The 24,633-nt window shown below is 41.3% G+C and overlaps 1 protein-coding gene across 50 annotated transcripts in view; it reads right to left on the bottom strand.

Moving 5' to 3' along the window:
* The window catches only part of SORBS1 (sorbin and SH3 domain containing 1), a 228,974-nt gene that overhangs the window by 119,276 nt on the left and 85,065 nt on the right, over nucleotides 1-24,633 (bottom strand). For all 50 annotated transcript variants that reach the window (XM_072739628.1, XM_072739622.1, XM_072739627.1 and 47 more), the window contains exon 3: nucleotides 605-659. In XM_072739628.1, the coding sequence (XP_072595729.1) occupies nucleotides 605-614 (10 nt within the window). In that variant the 5' untranslated portion in view covers nucleotides 615-659. The remainder of the gene's footprint in view (nucleotides 1-604; nucleotides 660-24,633) is intronic.

Below are 24,633 nucleotides of genomic sequence, written 5' to 3' on the forward strand. Positions count from 1 at the left end.
CACAATGAGCAGGGACCTGTTCCTTCTATGACTTACCCAGCCATGTGCTTTCTACCCCAGCTCTAGACTAAAAACACACAAAACCGGTCATTTCTTTAGGTCTTGATTTCCACTACCAAAGGCCTACACCAAAAATGTGAGCAAACTGCTCTTCTGGACTCAATGCAGGAAGTGTTCTATTAGCTGGGACCCCAGGGCAATTATCAATTTGTTTACTTTTGCTGCCATCACCCAGATTAAACAATGCCCCCCATGTCAACATTTATCAAACTGTACACTGAAAATCTCTGCAGTTCACTGTAAGCCAAGTATATCTCAATAAAGTTGTCTAAAATGAGAGAAAGGGAGATATTAAAAACAATTAGGACATGATGCACGTGAAATGTAGAGCCTGGTGCTTAGCACATAGTAGGCACTCATTAAATCATTGATGATGAAGGTGATGGTAGCAAAGATAACTTATGATGAAGCTCTGGCACTTGCCCAGGTTTCAAAAAATAAATGAAATGCAGTTGGGGCCTTAAGAATAAGTGGGAAACCTGGATAAACTACTCAGTTGTGTAGATTTGTCCAGAAGCGAAAAACAGGGTTTAAAATGACTTACCAGAGCTCATGGTGGTGACAGGACAAGTCTTCTACAACTGGGGCTCCAAACTGCTCTGCAGGAAAACAAACAACAACACAAGAGAGCTGATGAATGCAGGGTCACAGTAAATCCCCATGGATATAACTCTTGATAAAAACAGAATAGAGGGATCCCTGGGTGGCGCAGCGGTTTGGCGCCTGCCTTTGGCCCAGGGCGCGATCCTGGAGACCCGGGATCGAGTCCCACGTCGGGCTCCCGGTGCATGGAGCCTGCTTCTCCCTCCGCCTGTGTCTCTGTCTCTGTCTCTCTCTCTCTCTCTCTGTGACTATCATAAATAAATTAAAAAAAAAAAAAAAAACAGAATAGAAGCAGGAGTCACCTGGCCAGGCTTCTAGTCCTTGGTTGGCTACCTACAACATGACGTTGACCTTGGGTACAGCACTCGACCTCTGTGGCCTCGGTTTTGTCGCCCGTACTTGGTTGAGTGAGATACTAAGCAAGGTCTCCTCCTTGGTTACTAAGATTCTACTAAAATCTACTAAAATCTATTTCTGAGATTCTACTAAAAACCTCAAGCTCCATGAATGCACATGGGTCAAGGAGAAGGTAAAGGAAAGAAAGAACAAAATTTTAGGAAAAAGTAGAATCACAACACAAAATGATTATCAAAAGATAGTAAGTTACATGCATACACATATTATTGTGCATATGGAAATGTTCTAAATGCTTTAAATATATTCATTTGATTCTCCCAGTGACCCTACAGAGTAAGCACGGACATTGTATTAGTTTACATGGATAAGGAGACTGAGGTACAGGGAGGGATGCTGGAACCCAGACAGACCGCCTCCAAGGCCACACTGTTAGGTTCTATACTCTACTGGCCTGAGGTAGGAATGTATTCTATCTATCCACAAAGATAATTACCCCCCTCATTTAGTATGGTCGCATCCCAAGTCTGAAGTAACTACTGATCTACTTTCTATCACCTTAGTCTAACCCTTTTCCTAGAACGTTATACACATGGCAGCACAGTGTATGGAACCTCTTGCACCTGGCTTCTCTCACTTAGCATATCACCATTCAGCAACTGGCCGTATGTGTGTGGATCTATTTCTGGACTTTACTCTGTTCCACTGATCTGACTTGAGCCCATAACTCATTGTCTTGACTACTTTAGCTTTAGCATTAAGCTTGAAATCCAGTAGTACGACACTTCCAACTTCAATCTTTTTCAAAATCATTTTTGGCTCTTCTAGATCCTTTGCATTCTCACAAAGTTTAGAGTCTTACCAACTTCTACCAAAAACAAAACAAAAATCGTGCTGGACTTTTGATTGGGATCGTGTTGAATCTATGTGTCAATCTGGAGGGAAATTAACATTTACCAACATTGAATTTTCTAATTCATGAGAGTAGACCCTCTGTCCCTTTATGCAGGTCTTTCATTTCTCTCCACAAGATTCTGTAGTTTTCAAAGCATTGGTCTTGCACATATTTTGGATAAAAAAGCCTAGAGGAACATACTGGAAGGACAATGTGAAAAGCAAGACTTTGGGATATGCAGAACCTTGCTATTTGAAGTGTGGTCCACAGAATGGCAGCACTGGCATCAGCTGGGTGCTTATTAAGAATGCAGAAACTCAAGACTCGACCCTGCACCAACTGAATCAGAATCTGCATTTTAACAAGATCTCCAGCTGGTCTCTCTGCACTTTAAAATGTGAGAATCAATGAGGGAGATGAAATCAACTCTGTAGTTCATGAATTCTGCAATAAGGCAGCCAAGGTATGGTCTGAGGGTCTGTGTGAGGAGTTTCCTTTTTAACACACTGAAGCCAGGCACCGGCTTCCTTTCTGGATGGCTGCCTTGCTTACTGTCCTTGGAACAGAGTAGAATGCTAAGGGCAAAAGGAAATCATTCCAAGTCCTCTGCTGCCCAAATAAGCAGTAGCTTGTCTCTGCCAAACACACCTGAGACTATCCATGACCTTCCATAGCCTCCAACCTGTGCAAACATTTGTTCTTTTCGTTAAGGAACACAACTCGCTGTGTTCTGTATGCTCTAGTGGCTTCCAATCCTGGTTTCAGGGCACCCAGGTTTTTGGCTTCCAGGAAAGGCCAAAGGGCTATCAAGATAGCATCCAAATGTTTTCATTTTTAAAATAATTTTAATAATTTCATTAAGGTTTTCTTCACCTTCTTTTTTTTTCCTTTTAAGATTTTATTTATTTATTCATGAGAGACAAAAAGAGAGAGGCAGAGACACAGGCAGAGGGAGAAGCAGGCTCCATGCAGGGAGCCCAATGCGGGACTCGATCCTGGGACTCCAGGATCACACCCCGAGCCAAAAGCAGACGCTCAACCGCTGAGCCACCCAGGCATCCCAGGTTTTCTTTACCTTCTAAAGCGATTAAAGAAGTGACCTAAGCATGAAGCTATTTTAATAGAATGTGTATTTTCTTTCTTTACAGTCCTTTCTGACCTCTATCTGTGGAGTAGCATTTACACAGTCATAAATGTAATGTCTAGACAGCTTTGTGTTTTAATTTTTAAATCAAAGATTTCAAGAACATTTTTCTGGATTTTTACTATCATATCCATTCTTCTAATGGCTATATAATATTTTATTGTATGTACCTTCCATAATTCATTTACCAATTCCCTCTGAACAGTTTAATTCATCTTAATTTTAAAAATAAGTATATAGCACAAACGCCTCTCAGGCTAGGAAAGAGATGAATGGAAATGTCCCACGAACCAGACGAAATAGATGCCTCAACTCACACACAGTGTGTATCACTGTCATATGTGGGTAGCCCTTTGCACATGCAATATTTTTCAAATAAACACTAGTGATTTCTAAGTGTCAACCCCACTCTTGCTTACAAACTGTACATCCAGGTCAGGGAAAATAACCAAAGTACCATTACTTTGCCACAAGTGCCCAGCAACTTGCCAGTTGTAGCCATTCTCTGGGAGGCCCCCTCACCCCAATGCCAGGTGTTAACTAGTTAGTGGCTAGATCATAAGACGGAAGGAGAATGGACCCAGGGTGGTAGGATACCATTTTAATACTTTCAGAACTAGCATGACAGTGATAGGTGACAATGACCATGCATAGGGGAGCACGAGCTCTGGATACAGACTTTTTGGGTAGTAGGTTCTGTTGCATGCTCTCATTTGGTGACTAAATCTGTAGCAGGTGACACAAAGAAGGAGGGGGCAGTTTAAAATAAAATCTGCAGCAAGGGTGGCAGTGGCAGCTGTGCCAAGGAGGGTGCTCAGTGTCCAGTCCTCACCAGTGGTGGCTATGGTCATGACCTCCTATCTAGATTATTGCAGGGCCTGATTTCAGCTCTCACTGCATCTAACTCAGCCTCCTGAATTCCCGCCTCTGTTCTGAGTGCGGTTCTCCAGCCTCCCACAAATTCTGAACTACCCAAGATCTTACCAATATATCCCTTTTTGGTTTGAGTTAACTAGAGGCAGTTTCTGGTCATTTGCAACCCAAGAATCTTGACTGACACAAGATAAGGGGGAGGAAAGAGTCCCAAAGGTTTCTTTTCTGAGAGGAGAATCTTCATTCCTCTCCCCTGAAGTGAGGCCAACCAGATCTGAACCCCAGCTAAGGGTTTTGTCTCTCAACCTGGAGAGCTCAGAGTCAGCATTGCGAGGATGGGATCAGGAAGCTGCACAAATGGAGTCTGACCAGCAGGACGTAAGCCTTGAACATCCTAATCTAGTCTCCGCAGTTTATTCAGAGATAATGCAAGCTATTAAAATCATATGTAGAATGTGAGAGTTTATTTTACATAAAACCTCCTGACACTTAATATTTACTTAAAAACTAAGCTGTAAAGGGTTTGATTTGGTTGTGAATATGATGGCATGTCTTTGGAATTTCTCCCACAAGTCGCCTCCAAAGGAGGCAGGCACCTTTGGGTAAAAGCCAAAGAGATGAACAGTGCCATCTCGTGGCAAAACCACACAGCTAAACATGGACAGCTATCCCATGGACAGGAAATGGCAGGAGCCTCCACAGTGTCACAGCTGGGGTGCGCCAGCAAGGATCAAGCTTGGGCAGTCAGGACCTACCGTACTTGGGTAAAGGGCCACAGCATCAACATAGACATTCCACCAGAAGAACAAAATGTGAAGTAGCCAGGCTTGTTAAGAATGCATCTGGATAATTAATGGTTCTGCATGGTCCCTCCCTAATTCCACGACCCTATAATTCTGAGATAAGTCTTGATGACACAAAGTGAATAATTACTAAAAAGCAAAAGTTATACTCATGCTTCCAGCTCAAATAGGATCCAATAACTAAATATGGGCTGTTTATTGGGGAAGGAAAGAAGATCCTTCCTTATATGGATGGTTCAAGGAAGAATTGAGTTTGTCTGTAAAAATGAATTCAAGGTCCAGCAAATATTCTTGGAGAAGAAGGAATCTTGGACAGACCTCTCACAAAAGGTGCTCCAGCTTCTCCTGTGCCCTTTGTGTTTGGCTTCTACTGCTTCTCCCACATACATACTAAGGACATGTGCACATGTACACATACACAACACACACACACTTTTAAGTTTCCATAGGAGAGAAACTGTGTCATCCTCAGGGCCAAGTACTCAGTGGGTGCTCAGTCATGAACTCTGTCCTGTCTCTATTTAGCCTTTAGAACAAATTTTGGAGTCTTCACTTCAAGATAACCAGGACCCTCCTTAAATCCTATGTAGCTGCCTAAAAACAAGCCAGCTCCCCATTCCAACCAAACTCTGGTTATACTCTGGCTTTGAAATCCAATCTGGGACTTGATTTGATATAGAACTGTAGCTACTTCCTTCCAATGGCTTGAAAAGAACAGTAATAGCTCACAAAGCCCCAGGATAAATGCTTGGCCTTATTGCTTTTTACACTTTGCTGACCCACACAGCAAAGTCAAAATTCTTCAACTTCTCAACAGCTCATCCTCTTCTCAATCTCTATTAATGGTCATTTCCCTCCCAATGCACTCTCTACATTGTTGAAGAGGGTGCAGAAGGTTCTTCAGAAAGCCAGAAAGGATAAACACCGAGTCGCTGACATTGCCTTTTTTCAAGGAGAGGAAGACAGAATACATACTCAGCCCTGACATTAACTTAGGTATGGAACCCCATGGCATAGCTGGGAGCTCAAAACATTGTGGTTTTCACAAAAACCAGGATTTTGTGAAGAGACCAATGCTTCTGGAGAGGGAGCCATAGAAAAACTTATCAGAAAGGCCATCCCCCACATCCTCTCATTTCCTCCTGGAGTGTCTCCAACTGGTTTCCGCTCTAACCAATTATCTGAAATGGCCTTCAGAAAGATTTCCAGTGCACCCACGGCCAAGCCCAACACTGGCTTCTGCACTGGTCAGGGCCTCACTGACCTTTTCCAATGAATTTAAAACACTTAACTCCTTCTTCCTCCCACAAATACTTTTTGGTCCTGTTTCTAAGTGTCACTGTGGACTGGTTTACATCAGGCCATGAGGATCTTCTTTCTGGATCAGGGCTTCCACAGTTCTTCTAGGAGTTTAAAGACCTAGAAGACTGCACACTGGGTCTTCATTCCTATCTTCCTGCTCACTTCCTTGGGGATTTTTTTTCTGGAATACGAGAGCCAGAAGGACCCATGCAGTTCACCCAACCCATTTCTCTGGTTTTCTGCCTGTTTTGGAGGAGGTTCCATGAGTCCCCTTGTGCCATACTGCTGGTAACCCACTCACCCATTCCCCACCTTTCACTTCAACCAGGGCAGCTGTGCTTTTGTTGATTTCATTCATCTATATTTCCTGAGTTTTCCTTGGATGATTGGGCCCTGTGGCTATAAAAAAAAGAAAAAGGCTCAAAAACCAGAAATCTAATCCACACCCTTACTGGGGTACAAAAACCGAGATTCAGAAAAAGTTTCTCTTTATCTTGCTTTTTATTCCTTCTACTTAGCCCCCTATCTCTCTTCTTCCTCCTCAGGCCACCTACAGCCTTTGTCCTCTTGGCAATGGATACAGAATTCCAGATGAGAATCAGTCCTCCACAGCTAATGCACAGACTGGCCAGGGCCATTTCCCTTTTTAGATCCTTTCAACATCACCCCATTGTTCATTGAACACCAAGTCCTGATAATCAGCTACAAGAGATGGGTTACCCAACTTGCCCCCATCTTGCCTTCCAGTCTCTCTGCCCCTCCAATCAGGCCTCATGCACTGAGCCCCACAAACAGTGAGCACCTTCCAGCAAGGCAGGGTCTTGCTCATCACTGTGTCCCAATATCTGCTACGATGCCTGGCAAGCACCCAATTAACCGTGGAGTGAATCACTGCCCCCACACATGTCAGAATGCACTGCTTTCTCCTCTTTCCCTTGTCACTCCCCTCTCACCCCACACCTGACGAGCTGCCTGGTCTAGTCAATTCTTCCTTCTTCATGAGTCATGTGCCTCAGCCACCTCAGCCTTTCCAATCCCACAATGTATTCTAGCACCTCATTCCTAGACCATTACAGTGGCCTGAGGAGCCTCAGAACCACCCTATACTGCCCAGGAGCGCCACATTGTGACTTTAGCCATGGAAGATTTCTAGGGGTCAAATTTTCACAGGGAAAACAATCCAGAGAGCCCCTATGAGCTCAGAGGGGCTGGCTGGGCAGTACAGGGCAAAACGATAAAAGGGCACAAAAACTCCTAGAAAAGAATAATGGTAGCTAAGGCACGGACAGGCCTGGTGATATGGTTCAAATGGTATTTCTCTCACTCCTGCTATGTACCCAGGACGGTGCTTTGCCCAGAGGAGACCAGCATGAATCACACAGCTGCGGTCTCTGAGGTCACTGCAGAGCTGGAGGGTGACAGGCACGGCCCACTGAAATATATAACATGAGGGTAGCCCTTCTGCCAGCAATCTGAACTAAGAGGTTCAAGACCGCAGAGAGAAGAAATACGTTCTGCAAGGGGACAGAGAATCAAGGAATGAATGCTAACATTTTCAAATGTTCAGTGACATACTGCTCAGCTAACTTCAGGTATCGCACTTTGGGAAACACTGGTCTGAAAACTTAGGTCCAGATTCCTGAGCACACCATAAGGCCATGTAGGATAAGGTCCCGGTGAGTTGAGTCTTCCAGCTGGTCTCCCCCATGTACTCAGTGAGCCCTGAACTCCACAGTGCCGGATCTGCCATCCCTGCTGCACCTTGACCAAGGGTTCCCCTCTCCAATCTTTCATCTCGTGGTTTTGTCCCACTAATACCCAGTCCCTCACCTCCCCAACCTTTAATGCCAACCCTAGGTGGCCAATGCACTGGCCCAACAAAAAGGAAAGGGTTTTGGGGGGGTAGCGTTTTGTTTTTAATCCCCGCTAGAAGTCATGCTACTAAGGAACTCATTTCAGTGAGACTAATTTCCAATCTCAGAATTTAGAAATCTGATGCCCAAGTTCCCACTAAAATCATCACACTCTCATCCCAGACCCTTCCCAGAGAGACGGGTCAGATCTAGAGCTGGAAAGCTAATTACCTAGCTGCATGTTCTATCTTTTACACTTAAATGGAGCCTTTAAATAAACATACAAAGTTGATTCTGCCAACAAAATTGCCTATAAGCAAAATATAGCCCTCAAATAGTTTCAAGGCTTATAAATGCAATATTATTTGAGCTTTAAACAACAGAATTTGGGTAACTTGTAATCATATGTTATCTATGTATTAAAATACATGGTTTGCAGTATACATTATAGAGAGGATTAGTATCCTTAACTTACAGTATGCTCATATTTATTGCCAGGAAAAAAATTTTTAAAGGCATGAAGAAATAATTCCCAGAAAAAAATTCAAACAAACCCACCAGAAAAATGTTCACTTAACCTGATTTGTTTTTTTTTTAATGCAAATAATAACTATTTTTTCCACTTCTTAAATTAGTCCACAAATTTAAAAATACTAACTAACACTCACTGTGGACAAAAGCAAAGGCATTAGCATTTACCTGCATGGCCAGTAACACTGTAAATTGTCATCCCTGTTTTGAGAACAGCACATTAAGAGCTATACACCTCAACCCCTTTGTGCTTTCAAGGGAATCTAGCCCAAAGAAAGGACCCCCAAATAACAATGAAGCTACAGAGAGATGTTTCCCATGGCTTTACTAATAATAGTGAAAACCTGGACATTCTCTGGTGTTCAGTGACAGGGGATCAATTATATGGCCACACACACCCCTAGGTGGACTACTGAACAGTTATAAAAAAAATAATGGTCACGTAGACCACACATTATGGGAAGACACCTCTTGTAAGGGCAGGTGAGGAAAGTAGGGTATAGGTCTGTGTGAAATTTGTGATTATAGTTACATAAAAAATAAAACCTATCCAGGGGCACCCAGGTGGCATAGTCGGTTAAGTGTCTGACTCAGTTTCAGCTCAGGTTGTGATCTCAGGTTGTAAGATCAAGCCCCACGTTGGGCTCCAAGCTCAGTGCAGAGTCTGCTTAGAGTTTCTTTCTCCCTTACCCTCTGCCCCTACCTCTAGGCTCATGCGCATTTTCTCTAAAATAAATAAATCTTCAAAACAAACAAAAAGACATAGACATATATTTGAAAGAAAATATGACCAAATTCTAATAATGATTTGGTGGCGTGGAATTACAGGCAACTTTTAAATTTTATTTCTATTCCCCAGATTGTTTATAATGCATTACTTTTTAAATGAAAAGTAATTTTATTAAGCTCATACTAGCATTTTAAATGCAATTATGTGATAGAACAATCAAGAGAAAATTTAGGTGACGAACTAAAAACTAAAAAAACACGCCACTAACAATCTTGTCCATTAGAATGCAGCCCCACATGATGCAATCTTCTACAGGACTAATAGCAAATGCCCCAAATGTGGGATTCCATCATTAATCGCCAGTGATAGATTTTGTTTAATGAAGCCAAACTATTCCCATGTAGTTCCTTATGAGGACAAGGTGGGGCAATAAAATGATTAGAATGTTCAGCCAGATTTCCTAAGAAGCAATTGCACCAAAACGTTTCATCTTAAAATAGTCAGCAGGAGCTGCCAGGTGACAACACACACAGTACCCCATTGCTCCCTTGGCCTGCTTGCTGCCAATTCCCTGCCCCTAACCCAACTCCATGGCATTCCAGAGCCCTGAGCTCCTTCTCAAACTCTTTATATGTACAACTCTGGGCACACGAAGTTTCTTAAACATGCATTGTTAACCAAGACAAGTCTTAAATACAAAAACTGGTCCATTTGTGTTTCCCAAATATGGCTGTGTCTACAGAACCAAAACAAAGATGTCTAATTGCAGCATCCTGCACATTTGGAACTCTCCACTGAGACATCTAGATAATTCAAACAAGAGCAGATTTCCCAAATTCTCGAGATAAAAGGAAAACATCTTAGCTAGTTTTAATTGCAAACACATAACCTCAAAGTCCAGGATACAGACAATGCCTTTCTTCTGCAGATCACTAAGCGATGCTGACCTGTAGGGAAAGCACAGCCATGGGCATTCTAAATTTTCAGAAGAGTCAAGGATAGACCAGAGTTTGCAATACAGGAAAAGGAGACTAAGAAGTTAATGTGTGTGGCTGAAAAAAAAAAATTCTAAAAGGCTGAAAAGAGGTCTGTTAGAAGCTGAGAGTAGAAAAGAAGGGTGGGTTTGATATTGCAGGAGAGGTGTCCACTCTTATAGACAGTCCATAGTTCCCACTCAGCTTGGCTTTTGAACCACAAAACTCCTAAGACTATGTACCACATCATATATCACATGGACATCTGCGGTATAGGCCCATACCATGCTCAGGAATGAAGGAACAGAAGTTCTATTCAGTAAAAAGACTCTGGGTCTTTTGCAAATACATAACTTAAATACTTCATAATACTGGCTTATTCAGGAATTGCTTGTTTTCCTTAAGGAGTTTTGAAATTTTACTGAAAGTAACATTAATTTAGCAAAGAGCCAAGAAGAAACACAGAAAACAGTATCTTTTCTGAGAAAATCTCTTCTTAGTGGCATCTGTTTAATAACTGAGGTGAAACACATATAGACAGGCCCAGAATGAATGATGCTTTAACTCAGGTCTTAGAGGCTGAGGACTTCGTCAGATCGTTCGTCCCAACTAGTAATGAATGGGAGGCTCTGACTTCCATTAATCATTGAAGAGTCAGTAATTATTTTTTAAGCTACCTTTCTCTATTCTCACCATTTTATTTTGTACTAATTTTAGGAAAATTTTCAATATATCAGTATAAAAGCTCTCAAATGCATCTAAGCATTTGAGAATACAGTACAAATTTCCAAAATGGGTTTTCTTCAAACTACGCTATAACCACTAAAATATAGTAGCATTTTAAGGAAATGCTTAAACATCGCCAACATTCAATAAAAGTATTTTTTTAAATAGGACAACTCTCACACTAGACTACTTAGAAATAGGTTGGCATCTATTATGTATTTTCATTTAAATAGAAATTGTATATATATATATATATATATATATATATATATATATATATATGCATATACACGGGCACATTTCTGACTTCAGTTGCTCTATGTATATCCAACTCTACCAATCATCACTTTGAATGTAAATGGTCTAAATGTACCAATTAAAAGACAGATTGTCAGAATGGATAAAAAAAAAAAAAAAAAAAAAACAAGAGCCAACTGTATGTTGTCTCTAAGAAACCCACTTTGACTACAAAGACACATATGGATTAAAAATAAATGCACAGAGAAAATTTACCATGCTAACAATTGCTACATGTGTTTAGTGGTTGCAAGAAAACAACAAAAATCAAGGATGAGAATGGGGTTTGAATCCAAACCTTGCCAGGGCTGTGCAAATTGGGAAATCCCTTAGTGTCTCAGTCTCAGTTTACTCACCTATAAAAGGAAATTGATATGCCTAATTTCAGAAGGGGTTTCTACGATCTAGATATATACGAAACATTGTAAGTTGTGTTATAAAAGACAAACTGTTCTAGCAAAGAAGATGCTGGTCTAATCCTGCTACCCTTTGTCTACTGCTTTGACAATGCTTACCTGTACAAAACATTAAGCTTTACAAACTGAAGTCACATCTAAAAACCAAGAAATTCATCCCTGGCTCTGCCTCCCTGTGCAAAGTCAGGCAATGAAGGACACTCTCAATAAAGGTTTTGTGGTTTTTAAAGATACTTCATGGTTGCTCTCTCTTCAAGGTCAGGTCTCAAGGAACCCAGCCATTCTTACCCAGATCCATCTATTGCGCATGCATTCTGGGCGAGATGCTGTGCTCATGCTTTCAGAGCAGATAGATGAACCAACCACTATACATGTGTCATCTCTCATTTTGAGAGCACCTTGTAAAATTTCCATACCCACTTGGCAAATAGAAAAACTCAGCCTCAATGAAAGTGAAAGAGTCTTGCAGAAGCAATGAAAGAAAATGGAATACAGATTCTGGCGCTGGCTGGCTCCCAAGTCTGTGCTCTTTCCATCCCATTCCCATTCCACAAAGTGGCCTCAGAGAGGCAGAACATGGTCCCTGCCTGAAGAAAGATACTCCAACCTGAAGGCTGTTCAGAGAACATATGACCAAAGAAGAGAGATGATCATCTCATGCACATTTGTAACCAGCTGTGGCAATAATCAAATTAATCAACCAAAACAAGAGACAGTTCCTGCCCTCAGAGACTTTACATTCTACTTGGAGAGAGAAGACTGAGCACCTGGAAACCTTGATGAATGGCTGAAGACAGCATGGAAGAGGACCTACGGATTGGCATCTGCTGTACAAATATGCAAGCTAAGAGGATGCTTCGGGACTTACCTGGGAAAGACCAGGACGTGCTGACCAAAGCACCCCTTTCTGAATGTGCAGAACACCCTGCAGTTCTCATATCAACTTCTCTCTAGAAAGTGTTTATTAGAGGAGGCCACACTGAATGTGATAACCAGAACGTTTTCTAGCAGCCTTTAGGAACCAGTGACACCCACCAAAACCCCATGCCCTCCACACACACCTTAAAACATGTGTAGAGATCTCTTAAAATCAGTTGGATTTCAGTTGCTGCTCTTGCCACTTACTAGAGGCCTGATGTGAGGTTTTCCAGGTAGACTCGCAAGCCTGTTTCCTCATCTATAAAATGGGAATGACAGCAGCCATTGGTCTCAGAGGGTTATGGTGAGCATTAACCATGAAAGCGAGCATGTCCAGGGCCCATCACAGGACTAGAAAGTGCTCAATAAAAGTTAGCTGCTTGCAGTGTGATCGTCAGCAGCAGCATCTAATAGGGATGCTCAAAAACCACTTCCTCCTGAGCTGGCTTCTCTGAGCAGATATTCATCAACAGGGAGGGGGAAAGACAGACCGTGTGACTGGCCTACTCTTTCACAGATCAGTTCATTCTCATGGACGTTCCAGGCTATCACTCAACCCCCATATAAAATTTATCATCTTCTGTGTCCTTTGGGAGGCACAAGCCACTCTCACAAAAGTGCCTGAGCTGGGCTTTCCAAGGCAGGTTCCACATAGATGGAGTTTGGTCCACAGCATGGAATGTATTCAGAATAAACCCATGTCCAGTCCAGCTGATAGAAAGGATTTTTACTGAAGAGTGTGTGGAAATCACATCGGGTAGATGGGGCACATGGGCCACAAATTGGCCTCAGATGCCAGGCAACAGCATCTGTGCTTGCTTCTATCAGGCCACAGAACCCAAGACGAATTCTGTAGACTGTCCTAATTCAAGATCAATTTGAGGGAGGCATGTAGGATGAACTACACAGGTAGGGGCACTGGTGCAGGGAGTATGTGAGGTGAGGCCAGGCCAAAGGAGGGGCATTGACCTCTACAATTTTTTTTATCATATCTCCTCTTCCAATTTCCATCAACCACATGTATACCCTCTCTGCCCAGGAAAGCAGCTTCCAGCAAACTTGTTTTGCCCATTTTTTGGCTGTGAAAAGCTCCACACAAGCACTGATTACAGAAACCACAGCTGAGAATCTCTACATTTGTCTTGTCTTATTTGCAGCAAAAACTGCTGCTCACAGAGAATTTGCTTTTCTGAGCTTACTCCTTAAATCTCATTCTGCCACTTTTGCCCACAGCCAACCTTTATTTTTGCCCAACTGCCTTGGTGGCTGACATAAAATTATCAGAAAATAAAAGGTGTCCAAAATCCTTTATAACTCATAGAAGCTCACTAACCAGACACACTACAATTAACACCTAAAACAGAATAAAAGATGACAGAGTCAGTTATCATTTTCAAACTCATGTTAAAGAGAACAGTTCTCAACAAAAATGGCCTTGTATTCACAATTCACTACTCACACAAATATGACAAAACATGCTGGAAGAAGAGAACTATGTCTCCAACTACAGTTAATATGGGATTTGGGGGGAAGAGGAAGTGATGACTCTGAGATCCTGATTAAGAGAATGTTAAATGCCTCACACTGAACTCTTTCAGCAAATACTTCTAGGTGTTTAGGCAGTGAGTGATCCTACCACTATGAACCTCCATTTCCCCTCCACGTAAAACACGGATTAAAATAGAACTTCTCTGCTTCTCTAAGGATTAATGGGGCCAAGCATCATCCATGTAGCACAGTACTTGCACATGGTAAGAACTCAAACGATCCTGTGTTGACATAATTGGTTTATTTCTCATTTGTCTCATTCTAACTCTAAAAACGAGAGTAGGATGTGGGTGGAAATGCTGGTTAATAAAAGGCTCTAGTCAGTCATTGTTTTACCACAACAACAGTTTACTGGGATTCTGCTAGAAGGAGGCAGGGGTACTGCCAAGAATGAAGGCTTTTGGTCTTGGACAAAAAACACACAAAACTTGTGACAGTTCCACCCAGCACCCAACATTTGTACGGAACTTTGCAGATTATAGAACAGCAGTGCCCTTGGCTATCTGCAAGGTAGATAATTGAGTTCAATTAAAAAAAGAAAAAGGAAAAAAATGCAATGTGGTCTGTCTTTAAGAAGGTTTCATGTGGCCAAAGGACTCCCAGAACATCAGAATATGTCAGGGTTGGAAAGGAGCACAATTACCAAATGCTGTGAATCTTGAAGTCCTGACCAATCCATTGAAATGAGAAAGCAAATCTCCTCCTCTCTGAAACAGAAAGAACCCCTACCCTGACAAACTCTTCCAACCGGATGAGTTATGGGGGAAAGCCAAGCAAGTCAGCGATAGATGTTACAACTCCTATGCTTGTGGTCCTGCTGTGCTTTCTGGAAGCTAAGCTCCCTGAAGACAAGCATCTGTGATCACAGGAGTTTGTAAGTCATGAGGGCATTAAAGTATTCTAAATGGCTTTTAAAACCTTCATCTGAATAAATAAAAAAAAATAATAAAATCTTAAAAAAAAAATTGGGGCACCTGGGTGGCTCAGTGGTTGAGCGTCTGCCTTTGGCTCAGGTCATGATCCTGGGATCGAGTCCCACATCGGGCTCCCCACAGGAAGCCTGCTTCTCCCTCTGCCTATGTCTCTCATGAATAAATAAAAAAATAAAATCTTTAAAACTTTCATCATGGCATTCTCTTTCCTCAAAGGAAAAAAAAGGCAATAGAAAATTAAACTTTAAGGTTTCATAACATTTATAAGTCCAAATGTCTTTAAAACGAAAATCTAAAATCTTATATAACAAGTACAAAGTTGGGGAATACATGGATTTCTCCTTTTTAAAAAATAAATCATTAATTTAAGGCAAGTACACAATCAAATGCCCTTTGGTGCTGGCTGAACCCATTAATTCATTCAATAAAAGTTCACTAAATGTGAGGAATGAATAGTGGTTCTTCTATTTTAACTTATAGTATGTTGTTACATACGTATTTGGAAGTCAAACCACCAGATTCTAACAGAGGGCATTTTAAGAAGACTGCAGAGATGGAGGAAAGATAAATGTCCCATACAAAATCTCCCCTGCTCTTTAAGTATGCAACAAAAATCTGTCATAAAAATGTAACTTTAGAACTCTTGGGTTGGTTCCCAATCTTCTTCCAGAGAGCTGCAGTATTTGTGGAGTTTTGAATATATTACACTTCTGGAGGAAATCCAGTTTAAGAAGCACATAATTATAGACTTTCTTCCTGTTTAATAATAAAAGCACAAAAATAAGTTTTTTCTTATGTAAAAATGTAAAACCTAAGTAAATACACTCCATTATAAGGGGAAGAAACTAAAATAAGAGCTTAAAATTCTTAAAAACAGACATGAAAAATACTTGAACTCTCAGCATGGTGATGAAGCATTTCAAATTCCCACCTGCTAATATCACAGCTCTAAAAAAGAACTGGCAAACCTAAATACGAGAATCAGGTGCAGTGAGGGCTTGGAGAGTATGAAACCCAGGAGTACTACATGAAGGTTGCCAACAGGTTTTGCTAGATTGTCATGTCCAACCAGTGAGTGAGGACAGAGCATCCCAGTGATGCCAAAATTTACATATAGGTGTGATTTAAAATACTCATTGCTCCTGCTTCACTGCTAGTTACACCAAAGTCCAAAGAGAAGGGAGGGAGGATCAGGCGGGCTCAGGAAGGTGCCCCAGACACTGACCAGACAAAAACCAGCTGGCAGGGTCCATTCTTGGAATTGCACAGCAGTGGGCATTTACTCATTGAACATGGACAAGTGGCCGAGTCCTTCCAATGAGGGGCCAGACAGGGAAACCCTCCTCTAGCCATTCGGCTTGGCTCCCTCATTAAATTCAGAGTGAAACCAGCTGCCAGAAAAGGCAAAGGGTGACCCAGCCATGGCTCTGGAAATTCCTAGCAAAGAAAACGGACTGCCTGAGTCTTGGGAGCTCACAGATCACAGTGCTAGACAGCAGATTTCAGGCAACCGTATGAAAGATAAGGAAATCATTAGAGTGCTGCTCTGCTCCTACTGGAAATAAAGTGTGGCTTCTCTTAGAATGTGCTGGGTCCATTGTAATTGGGGAGGGAGAACAGATGGAGGAAGATACAGGCGGAAGGGCAGGGAGTCCCCAAAGACCAGTAAAACAGCGATGAATAGCAGACCAACTCAATATTTCAACAAAAAATACCAATTCTTTACAAGAATTATTATCAAAGTTATATAAATACATATAAAATTCTTCACTAAAGTAAAAAGCCTTTGTTTAACTCTTATTCATTTCTTCTATCACTGAAATCTAAACAAATGACAGTAAGAAATTATATTTAAATATGGATATGTTATATGAAGTCATTTTTTAAGTCAAAGAAATTTTAAAATAACGTGATTTTTTTCTCTCATGTGCTGATTAGTTTTTCCTTAAAAGCTGTATCCATAATATGGATACTTTCATTACTTTACTTTCATTGCTTTAAAAGCCAAAAATGCTATGTGGTTGGAAGAGCCTACTGAAACCATCATTGTCTTTTTGTAGAAAACTGGCTATTGTCTTTACTTTTGCCGCCAAATAAATCATATCTGTTAAATTAAAAAATGACTTAACCATCATTGATTTCCCCAAATGTAAGTTTTCTTGTGGATACGGAAAAAGTTTTCTTAAAGTACTACTTGCGATGCTATTCCTAGTCAACTCTGACAAATCAGCGAATTCACAAAAGAACATTTTAAAAATTATTTGTACAATATGCCCTTAAGCTAAATTTCTAACTTGTACTTCAATTTTTATTATAAATTTGAATTCTCTGGGTTTAAAAATATTCTCAATTCAAATTACAACCAAAATAACCTTTGCAAAAATGTTCCCTCTGTATTAGAGGACTGCAAAAACTGCTGCACATTGATCATGTGGAGGAAGCACTTGTTTAAAATGTGGATTATAGGTTCTGCCCCCAGATATATGGATAGAGAAGTTCCAGGGGGGCCTAGAATCTGCATTTCTGGCAAATAGGGTTTAAGGCCATACTTTGAGAAACACCAGTCAATATGACCAAGTTACTGTAGCATCAAGTATTAAACGCCCAACAGCTCCACCACCATACTTGACACAAAGCTGGAAATGACTATGAATTTGTTGCATCAAATTAAATATAATTTATAATTTGCATCGATTGTGTCAGAATTTCATTTAAGCAAGGCGACAGTTTTTCCTTTTTTCCCTGCAAAATGTTCGCAGCGCATAAGACAATGTGCAAATGCAATCCCACTTTCAGGGCCTGCCAGGCATGATTGCTGCCCCATCTGCACACTGTCTGGCACAGGGTTTCCAAATGAGAGACTTACTAGGAGTACATTCATCTATTAGCTTAAATATTCCTAAACTCGATAATTGAGAAAGCCAAGAAATCAAATGTACCCCAAATTTAGGACTGTTTCATGCCATAAGTCATAAAACGACTATCCTCTAAAAAAAAAAAAAAAAAAAAAAAAGATATACTTTGATACATCTGTTGATGCCATCTAAAGAGCAATTTTTTTTTTTTTAAATTAAACAGACTTTGAGGGACCCCTGGGTGGCTCAATGGTTGAGTGTCTGCCTTTGGCTCAGGTTATGATCCCAGAGTCCTGGGATCAAGTCCCACATTGGGCCCCCTGAGGGGAGCCTGTTTCTCCCTCTACCTATGTCTCTGCTTCTTTCTGTGTCTCTCTTGAATAAATACATAAAATCTTTTTAAAAAATAAAAATAGATTGTGATTTCTAAAAGTCCATTAATACTTTATCATATTATTATAAGGGAAATGTTTTACCCAAGTCAAACTCCTAACTTCTCAGTGTGTTTCCACTAGACAGTTCTATTAACTATTCAGCAACAGGAAAGCAGTTAAAACTGAAAAAAATTTCTAGATAGATTTCTATTCTAGATTTGATTACTATCTTCTAAACTGTTTCTAGAAAAGCAGTTAAAACTGAAAAAATTCAAAAAGTGATTAAGCATTAAACTCTTTTTTAGAAGAATCTTTTTCATCTCAGAGTAGTAGTTCTTTTTAGATCTAATGGGTTTTTAATTTTTTTTACAGTATAAAATAAATATAAGCAGAGAATTAAACATTTGAAAATTAAAGACAAAGATCCATACTGCTACCACCCTAACACTACCTCTTCATCTATAGGACAAAACTTTGACAAATACCACTCCTCCCCTGCCAGGTGTTCAGAATTACACCACTCTGCAATATGTAAACTTTTTTAACTTGGGTTGCTGGAGAGCCATATACTCAAGTCTGCTGTTTCTTTTGAAAGGTAGCCAAATCTGACTTGTCCCCCTAGCAATAAATAAAATATAATTATTTCTACCATCAATCAAGAGCTCCCCTTTTAAGCATAGGCACTATGCTTAGCATGTTACATATGATATTTCATTTAACACTAATAACCTTTATGATGTAGGTATTGCTGCTACCAGTGTAAAAAGGAGGCAACTGGGGCACGTAGATGGCTCAACTGGTTGAGGGTCTGACTCTTGGTTTCAGCTTAGGTCATGATCTCAGGGTTGTGATATCGAGCTCGCATCGGGTTCTGCACTCAGCACAGAGTCTGCTTGAGTTTCTCTCTCCCCTCCATGTGTGCTCACACTTGCTCTCCTTCTCTCAAATAAATAATCCTTTAGAAAAAAAAAAAAAAAGGAAGGAGGCAATGGTTCAAGGTCTTCCAGGGTCACATGACCAGTATGCTGTGGAACTGTGACATGAAACCTGATGGGACATTAAATCCCAGACTCTTAAAGGCCACCTCATACTAGGATCGCATCACATTTCTCTTCTTCCCACTTCCCCCACTCATTTTGTACCCAGCATTCCTTTTTCTCGGTGATTAAGGGAATGAGTGCGACAAATCATTCCACAGACATACCCGGCCTTTATGAAGTGTCAGCTTAGTACCATACACATCGCTCAGCACTGGCTACAGAGATGAATGCCACCATTGCCCTCGGGGGGCCTACAATCCAAGCCGTGGAGGGTATTTGAAAGCGAGATGGTGTTTTTTTGTTTTGTGAAGGCCATGTGATCCTAGACAGAGTCTGTGGCTGGCTGCTGAGAGAGTGACACAGAACAGAAGCTTGGACCAACGCCTGCAAGCAGATACAAGTGACCCCTCTGGTCCATGGAATTAACTGAGAACTAGTTAAGGACTAGCCTTTCACAGCAGATTCCAAAAGTAGAATTTTGGGGCTCTACAAATGGAGATGTTAAAAGGGAAATGTTAGTTTGAAGTAAAATGGAGTTTTGGAAAATTTGAAAACAATCTTTAAAAACTTTTTATAGTTATGCTGTCAGAGTCACTCTCCAATACCATGTAGTTGTTTATGTTCAGCTGTTTACTTCCTTGATTTGACTCTTGTCAACTCAAGTGGCAAAGATATCCCAAGTTCCAGTAAACACACACGGCTCTTTTTAGCTCTGGCAGGAGTGCTGGGGGGAGGCGAGAAGGGGTGGTTTTGGCCAAATGTGGGCTACGGCCTTACCAGGGAGGCAGTATTCCCCAGTGACCGAGCAAGGCAGGGAAGGTGACCTAGGTGAGAGTACCAAAGAAAATGGGTCTGTGTTGGTGGTTCATGGTCATGAGTGTCCTCTTCTTCCATCACTAACCCTTGGCAAGTCCATGCTTTCCTTCAGTGAGAGAGGCCTGCTGCTTCCCTCCCCCCATGCCCTCACCTTCCCTCCGAGGTCTGGTGATTAAGAACGTAGTTCAGTATCAATGAGTTACTGTGAACTTAGGCAAGTTACCTCGGTTTCTACATCTGTAAATTGAGTAATCACAGCATTCCTCTCATGTGGAGGTTTGGCTTGGGGTAACACTGGTAAAACACTTGGAAGCACCTGGCACAAAGCTGGGCACAGTGCAGTGCTTGACTAATGACAGCTTTGATTCAGGGCACTCACTGCCTCATCCACTTTTTTCCCCACTTACGTGTCGACTCTCATATTGTTCACTCTTCTGTAAAAACAAGGATTGTTCTCTGAAGGGTGGCTAAGTATTCTACATGTTCACTCTATTCTTTGCAGTGGTCTGCTTTTATGGGATGGTCAATAAATGTTCTGGGGTTTTGTTTCTGTTTATCTAGCTGTGAGGAACCTTTAAAAACTCACAGAAGTACAAGACTCTCATACTTATTTGGAACTATCTTTGTAACTTACAAAGTGGGAAGTATTCAATAAAAATCAGTGTTGGGGGACACCTGAGTGGCTCAGTGACTGAGCATCTGCCTTCGGCTGATCCTAGAGTAGGACCCTAGGATCTGGGATCAAGTCCTCCCTGTGGGAGCCTACTTCTCCCTCTACCTATGTCTCTGTTTCTCTCTCTGTGTCTCTCATGAATAAATATATCTTAAAAAAAGAATCATGTTGGGTTTATTTTGTTATGAAAGACCTTAGAAATAATCCAGCTTGACACATTCACTGTAAAGATGAGAAAGCAATCCAGGTGAGAAAGGAGAAGCCTGCCCACATGGTTGGAGTGAGCTTGTGACCTGGACAGGAATAAAACAAAGGCTTTTAACTCCCAATTCAGCACTCTTTCCTCCCCCAAAGGATGTTGCCTCATTTTTCTGTTGGCCAAATGGTACAGAGAATGTCATGCTAACATCATATTTCGAGAGGAACAAAATTCTTTACTACAATTAGTCTTTCTGAATTTTTATACAGTGCCTTGAATTTAAATAAAGAGGCAATGTATATTTTGATTTTATATAAAAAGGCACATGATGCTAAGAAATATACCCTATGAAAAATTCTTCTAGATACTAACTTTCCATATACAAATAAAGAATGGGATGTTCTAGAAGATAAAAATTGTTGCCATAGTCTAAAGGCTTGCCCCCCCCCCCAATTCATATGTTGAAAACCTAACATCCAAGGTGATCATACTAGAAGGTGAGGTCTTTGAGAGGTGATTAGCTCATGATGGTGCAGCCCTCATAAATGGGGTTAGTGTCCTTTTAAAAGAGGACCCAGAGCGATCCCTCTTCCCTCCCATCATGTGAGGCAATGACAAAAAGTCTGCAGCATGAGAGAGGATCCTCACCAGAACACAATCGTGCGGGTGCCTTGACCTAGAATGTCCCAAAACTGTGAGAAACAGATTTCTACAGTATTGAAGCCACCCAGTCTGTGGTATTTTGTTATAGTGGCCTGAAAAAACTAAGACACTGGTTAAGTACAATGTCCAATTTTTGAAAAATGAGAAATAACATGAAATGACATATCCTAGCATCCGTAATGCAGTTTACCTTTCTCTGAACCAAAAGGTGTCTAGAGAACATGACTCTGGGCATCAATGGCCATGATTCTGCATTGTATCACATACTAAAAACTATTAGGCCAGCTCCAAATTCAAATTTTCTCTTTGCACCAATAAATAATTTAAATTCTCCGCCAAATTCCAGTTTTCCAGAAACTAGTAACCAAATAAAGTCAGTAAGCATTATGTAAATATAACCATTAGACAAAATAGACTAAAAAAAAAAGTAACCTCCTCAAAAACAGGACTTTAAAATGTTCTTTCTTAGGGTCTAAGAGGAATGAAGCATTCATATCTGAAACTTCCTGAAGACGGTAAAATCAGGTCTTACAAAATTCAACCCTTACCATTTTCTAACAAGGGTCTTGGGCTAAAGGAGACTTCAGTGGGGGATCCCTGGGTGGCTTTTACATATTTGTAAAAGCCCCAGTGTGGAGCCAATGTGACAGCAGACACAGATTGAGCAGCAACGCAAATTCTACAACCAGAATCTTTAATCACCTATTTTCCTAAGAAGGTCGGTAACAGACTTCTTAAAAAACAAACCCCCCAAACCCCCCTTTTTTCATGATATTAATGTGAAGCCAGAAAACACCAAGACCAAACTCCTCAACTTTCTTTACTATTATCAGGTTGAACCATAACAAATGCCCTTAGAGTAGTCAAAAAGAGTCAAATATTGGGTTATCACATGACTCAAATTAACATACAATGTCATGAGGGAACATAAGACCTCAGTCAAAGACAGCCTCAAGCACAGTTTCAGGAAAATTATCTCTACTTCATGATCATCTTCAATGAGTTCTGGGGTAGAGAAAGCAGGAGGGGTTAGGGTTAACAACTAAGTTACCAAAAACTCCATTGACAGAACTCATTTTCTAAGTGTCCCCATTAAAGTTTCACTGCAGAATAATTTATGAGATGTCTGAGGAATGTTGTGGGGAAAAAAATACGTCTGACATTTAAGACTATTTTAAAACACCTCTCTTGTAAAAAGAGCTGGAGGTGTGGCAGGTCAGGCCTTGCTGGTGCCTGGGGGGGAGCTGAAGTTTTGAGCGGTTTGGGGCAGAGGCCTGGCACGGCTTCAAAGCTCCAAAGCCCAGGCAGGCTCTCCTGGCCCCTCCGAGGCATGGCTGGGCCAAGACAGCATCTCTGTTCCTATCTGGGGCCTCCAGACTCTGTTTGCCCTGCAAGGTTCCCTGCAGCCTAAGGAAACATGCAAAATATTTCCGTGAAGGACCGCTGTGTGGAAGCAACAGGAAATAAAGGTTTACTCCACTGACTCCCTGCTAATAAAGAGGCAGGGGTCGCCTCTGAGAATCACAGTTTTCCAAGTGACTTGTTATTTTTACCAGATGTTTTCAAAGGCAGGGCTTGTGCACAGTATTTGAGAGGTGTTTTTGTTTTCTGGAATAAAGAGGGCTTGACCATAAGATACATTCTAATTGAGCAGTAAAAGCCAACCCAAATTCAAAATGACATGGGGAAAGTAACCTCCTCAAAAACAGGACTTTAAAATGTTCTTTCTTAGGGTCTAAGAGGAATGAAGCATTCATATCTGAAACTTCCTGAAGACGGTAAAATCAGGTCTTACAAAATTCAACCCTTACCATTTTCTAACAAGGGTCTTGGGCTAAAGGAGACTTCAGTGGGGGATCCCTGGGTGGCTCAGCGGTTTAGCACCTGCCTTTGGCCCAGGGCATGATCCTGGAGTCCCAGGATTGAGTCCCACACTGGGCTCCCTGCATGGAGCCTGCTTCTCCCTCTGCCTCTCTCTCTGTCTTTCATGAATAAATGAATAAATTAAAAAAAAAAAAAAAAGGAGACTTCACTGGACCAGTGGGACCCTAATATAAAAAGTGGACTCAGAAGCACCTGAGGGTCCCACCATGACCTCTTCCATCTCCCACATGCTTGCCCACCTCCTACCACCAGCACCATTTCCATTTGGTGGAGGTGCCTAGGAATAGAGCACTCTCATGCTACTCCCATAACAAAGCCTTCCCAAGTTGTGCCATATGTCTCAAAAGTTTCCCTCTACCTTGTCCCAGCCCCAACAAGCTAAGCTGACTCATTCATGCCCTTCAAATGGCTCCTATAGCCTTCCAAAAATATTTTCTAGAGTGGGACCGAGCCCCCCAAAAAAGGATGGATGACAGATTTCTACAGCCCCAACCCACCTGGACACTGGAACTACATGCTGACCGCCTTTCTTTCTCCCTCATTTACAGAGGCTGCACACTTCTGTTAATTTACGTATTTGTCTAATGCACTATCTTCTCCTGTCTTGGATTGCTCAGAGCAACACATCTGGTTCAGAACACGAGCTTCTGGAGAGCAGTGTTTTCAGCCTCATCACACAGAGAAAGATGGAGGGAAAGAGGATATTCCGCTAAAGAAAAGTGTGGGGAAAGTGCAGGGTGGCAAATCTGACGGAGCAGTTAGAACTGTGCCTCCATTCCCCAGCTAACATCCAAGGGTGACTTCCTCTGCCTCTTTGAACTTCACTTTCCTCTTCTGCAAAGCATGAAATAATAAAACCTAACTTTGGGGTGATTTTGAGGACTGAACTGGATAGGTGAAAAACCTTGCATATACAGAGGGATAAGCCCTGTGTCAACCATTGTTGCTTTAACCAAACTCTGCCTACATCTTTTATAAATAGTTGCTTTATTTAAATCTCCTTAAATTACCTGATTTGAATGTGCCATAGGATTCCTGCCAGGACTCCAAATATGCTCAGTAAGTGACATTTTCCTTGTCTTCCCCTCTTCTCCCCTAGTATTTATGGTTTTCTATCTAAGAAAAACTCACTGCTTTAAAAATATATAACCTTTTATTCTTCAATGTTTA

The sequence above is a fragment of the Vulpes vulpes genome, chromosome 15 (genome assembly GCF_048418805.1).
Source record: "Vulpes vulpes isolate BD-2025 chromosome 15, VulVul3, whole genome shotgun sequence".
Lineage (NCBI taxonomy): Eukaryota > Metazoa > Chordata > Mammalia > Carnivora > Canidae > Vulpes > Vulpes vulpes.